This window comes from Lepidochelys kempii, chromosome 1 (genome assembly GCF_965140285.1).
Source record: "Lepidochelys kempii isolate rLepKem1 chromosome 1, rLepKem1.hap1, whole genome shotgun sequence".
NCBI classification, from domain to species: domain Eukaryota; kingdom Metazoa; phylum Chordata; order Testudines; family Cheloniidae; genus Lepidochelys; species Lepidochelys kempii.
The window spans coordinates 1,096,840-1,101,609 of record NC_136380.1 but is presented as its reverse complement, the minus strand read 5'-3'; the positions used below and the strand labels follow the sequence as shown (position 1 = coordinate 1,101,609).

The 4,770-nt window shown below is 47.6% G+C and overlaps 1 protein-coding gene across 1 annotated transcript; it reads right to left on the bottom strand.

Annotated features, from left to right (window-relative positions):
* Positions 1-1,448: 1,448 nt before the first annotated feature.
* LOC144930583 (olfactory receptor 52R1-like) lies at positions 1,449-3,921 on the bottom strand. Its single transcript, XM_078853017.1, has 2 exons — positions 3,689-3,921; positions 1,449-2,214 (listed from the first exon to the last, which is right to left on the bottom strand). Exons 1-2 carry the CDS (start codon positions 3,919-3,921, stop codon positions 1,449-1,451), a joined length of 999 nt encoding a protein of 332 aa, XP_078709143.1.
* Between the last annotated feature and the right edge of the window lie 849 nt (positions 3,922-4,770).

Below are 4,770 nucleotides of genomic sequence, written 5' to 3'. Positions count from 1 at the left end.
GGCTTTCTCAGGCCAGCCAGGACTGAATTCTGTGAAGGGGGGTTGAGCAAAGAGACTTCCTCGACTCTCAGGGTCTTCCATCCCCTCGACTTACCTAGGGGCCATGCCCTGGGACCCCAACACTAGGAACCTCCGTCTTGCAGTGTCCAGTTTTGCCCGCTGGATGCTGCAATCTTATATGAGTTTGTCAATTTAACAAAGAAGTTGATATGTACCAGCCTCTGATATGCTTCAAAGCAAACACACTGCTTCAGATAGAACAAACAAACAGATTTAATTGATGATTTAATTGGGGATGGGTCCTGCTTTTGAGCAGGGGGTTGGACTAGATGACCTCCTGAGGTCCCTTCCAACCCTGATATTCTATGATTCTATGATTTATTAACTACAAAGATAATCATTTAAAATCTATAAGTCAAAACAGAACAAGTCAGATTTGGTCAAATGAAATAAAAGCAGAACTCATCCTAAGCTGATCTTAACACTTTCCGTGCCCTTACAAACTTAGATGTTCTCATCACAGACTGGCTGGTTGCCCTTCAGCCAGGCTCTCCCCTTTGATCAGCACTTCAGTCGCTTGCTATGGTGTCTGTAGATGTAGGTGGAAGAGAGAAGAATAGCACGTCTCTTCCTTTTATCCTTTCCTCACTCTTGGCTTTGCCCCACCCTGACCCCCTTCAGCGTCACGTGAGAATTACTGAGTCTCTCCAAGCAAGGTTGAGAAATTCCCCTGGTGTGGCCTCATGCAGGTGAGTCATTGCATTGTAGCTCCCTTTCTGGACAATGGCTGTTGATGGGTTGTTTGACACCCTGCCAGGGCTTTGGTTACTTTCCTTGCTGTTGCCTCTGGGGAGCTAATATCTGGTTAATTCCCCAATTTACAGCATGTTTTAGTGACAATCATACGACCAAATTCTCATAACTTCGCATGCATCAATGATACACATATATGGACAGAGGAATTACTTTCAGCAGATCATAACCTTTCCCTTGATACCTTACATGTCATGCTTTATATGCAAGATCACAATTATATAATATTGAGGAATATGGGAGCTAAAAACACTCCCCCAAGATATAGAATGTCATAGAAGGGAGGTGGAAATAATACAGCAAGTGACAGGGGGAGGGGAACAGAGGAGCCAGCGACAGGGGCGGGGACTTGGGGGGAAGAGGTAAAGCAGGGTCAGAGCCTTAACACAAGAGATGGGGCAAGGGGTGGGGTTTCGGGGGTCCAGACACCAGCAGTTAGAGATGTGGCAACCCTCTGAATTGTACATAGACCTATTCACCAGTTTTTCATGCTCACACAGCACAGTAAGGTCAGGAATGAATTAAATGTCTCTTTGACTGTCCAGTAAGTGATTCAGGGAAGAGGGCACAGCACCATGTCACTTGCCATCTCTGCATGGAGCTCAGTCTGAGAGCCAGAGCATCAGGAGAAAACTTTACATCCCTTTATGAGGAAGTAGCTGGAGCAGCCTATCCTGGATTTGTTTGGTCCTCATCCCGTAGATGATGGGGTGCAGCATGGCGGGCACCAGGAGGTACACGTTGGCCATGAGAACATGGAAATGTATGGCCACATTGTCACCAAATCGGTGCGTGAGGAAGGAGAAGATAACTGGGATGTAAGAGGCTAAAATGACAAATAGGTGGGAGCCACAGGTCCCAAAAGTCTTGAGCCGGGCGTGTTTTGTGGGGAGGTTGAAGATGGCCCTGAGAATCTGGATATAGGACATGGCAATAAAAATCACATCCAGACCCATCACCAAGAATGCCACAGAGAGACTATAGTAACTACTGATGCGGACATCAGCACAGGCCAGCTTCACCACGGCCATGTGCTCGCAGTACGAGTGGGGGATAATGTTGGTTCTACAATATGGCCACCACCTTGCTAGGATGGGATAGGGCAGTATGAGCATGCCACCGCGCAGCACCACGGCCAGGCCAATCTTGGCCACCACGGGCTTTGTCAGGATAGTGGAATGTCTCAGGGGATCGCAGATGGCCACATACCTATCCAAAGCCATGGCCACGAAGATCCCAGACTCCATCGCTGAGACACAGTGAATGAAGTACATCTGGGTGAGACAGGCACTGAAATCGATCTCCCTGGAATTGAACCAGAAGATGCTCAGCATTTTGGGCAGGGTGGACGTGGAGAGGACCAGGTCGCTGACGGCCAGCATGCAGAGGAGATAATACATTATCTTTGAAAACTCGTGGCGAACCGGGGAAGTCCCGGATGACTGGAAAAAGGCTAATGTAGTGCCAATCTTTAAAAAAGGGAAGAAGGAAGATCCTGGGAACTACAGGCCAGTCAGCCTCACCTCAGTCCCTGGAAAAATCATGGAGCAGGTCCTCAAAGAATCAATCCTGAAGCACTTGCATGAGAGGAAAGTGATCAGGAACAGCCAGCATGGATTCACCAAGGGAAGGTCATGCCTGACTAATCTAATCGCCTTTTATGATGAGATTACTGGTTCTGTGGATGAAGGGAAAGCAGTGGATGTATTGTTTCTTGACTTTAGCAAAGCTTTTGACACGGTCTCCCATAGTATTCTTGTCAGCAAGTTAAGGAAGTATGGGCTGGATGAATGCACCATAAGGTGGGTAGAAAGCTGGCTAAATTGTCGGGCTCAACGGGTAGTGATCAATGGCTCCATGTCTAGTTGGCAGCCGGTATCAAGTGGAGTGCCCCAGGGGTCGGTCCTGGGGCCGGTTTTATTCAATATCTTCATAAATGATCTGGAGGATGGTGTGGATTGCACTCTCAGCAAATTTGCGGATGATACTAAACTGGGAGGAGTGGTAGATACGCTGGAGGGGAGGGATAGGATACAGAAGGACCTAGACCAATTGGAAGATTGGGCCAAAAGGAATCTGATGAGGTTCAATAAGGATAAGTGCAGGGTCCTGCACTTAGGACGGAAGAACCCAATGCACAGCTACAGAATAGGGACCGAATGGCTAGGCAGCAGTTCTGCAGAAAAGGACCTATGGGTGACAGTGGACGAGAAGCTGGATATGAGTCAGCAGTGTGCCCTTGTTGCCAAGAAGGCCAATGGCATTTTGGGATGTATAAGTAGGGGCATAGCGAGCAGATCGAGGGACGTGATCGTTCCCCTCTATTCGACATTGGTGAGGCCTCATCTGGAGTACTGTGTCCAGTTTTGGGCCCCACACTTCAAGAAGGATGTGGATAAATTGGAGAGAGTCCAGCGAAGGGCAACAAAAATGATTAGGGGACTGGAACACATGAGTTATGAGGAGAGGCTGAGGGAGCTGGGATTGTTTAGCCTGCAGAAGAGAAGAATGAGGGGGGATTTGATAGCTGCTTTCAACTACCTGAAAGGGGGTTCCAAAGAGGATGGCTCTAGACTGTTCTCAATGGTAGCAGATGACAGAACGAGGAGTAATGGTCTCAAGTTGCAGTGGGGGAGGTTTAGATTGGATATTAGGAAAAACTTTTTCACTAAGAGGGTGGTGAAACACTGGAATGCGTTACCTAGGGAGGTGGTAGAATCTCCTTCCTTAGAGGTTTTTAAGGTCAGGCTTGACAAAGCCCTGGCTGGGATGATTTAACTGGGAATTGGTCCTGCTTTGAGCAGGGGGTTGGACTAGATGACCTTCTGGGGTCCCTTCCAACCCTGATATTCTATGATTCTATGATTCTATGATAGGCCCATGGAGGCTCGGCTCCATCTTCACAATGAACAGGATGGTGAAGTTCCCAAAGACGGCAATGGAGTACATGGTGCAGAAGGGGATGGAGATCCAGACATGGGCAGTTTCCAGGCCAGGAATGCCCAGCAGAATGAAGGTGGAGGGGTTGGTGAAGTCAGTTGTGTTGGAATTTGACATGGAGTAGGGCAGAAGGTGTCCAACTTTGAGGCAGAACAGTGTCACCTGCATGTACCGTACATTCACCAGACTTCTGTATGTGCCCAGAGTCAAGGGAGATGGTCGCAGTACAAATGCCTGGATGGAGAGACAGTGTTAATATGAGACACTACATGCACTACTGGGGGCTGTTCTCATGGGGGAAGCAGATCGGTCGCTCTTCACACACTGAAAAACGACATTTTCTTTATTCAGATAAATGAATTATGAACAACGGACCCTACTAATGTCAATTCTGTATTTGATGGTGCTCCATGTGTCAATAATTCTAAATGTCATTGTATGGGAAATCTTAATAGGCAGCAGGAAACACGAGTTTGGATACTGGTTATCCAAGTGTTGTTTCTTAATGCAGTGAAAGCCAGGCTAGGGAGTCCATGCTGTAGGGAGTTCTCCATTCACCCGGTTGCTCAAATTTTGAGAGTGAAAAAAACCAAACCTTTGCCAAGACATTGCCAGGCAGAAACATCCCAACCAGAACACACCTCAGGGAGAAGACCTGGGTATCATTAATAGCAGATCAACAAAACACCTGCTCATTCACAGTAGTGGCCTGTCAAGGTTCCTTCCCCACTCTGAACTCTAGGGTACAGATGTGGGGACCTGCATGAAAGACCCCCTAAGATTATTCTTACCAGCTTAGGTTAAAAACTTCCTTAAGGTACAAACTTTGCCTTGGCCTTGAACCCTATGCTGCCACCACCAAGCGTGTTAAACAAAGAACAGGGAAAGAGCCCACTTGGAGACGTCTTCCCCCAAAATATCCCCCCAAGCACTACACCCGCTTTCCTAGGGAAAGCTTGATAAAAATCCTCACCAATAGGTGAACACAGACCCAAACCCTTGGATCTTAAGAACAAT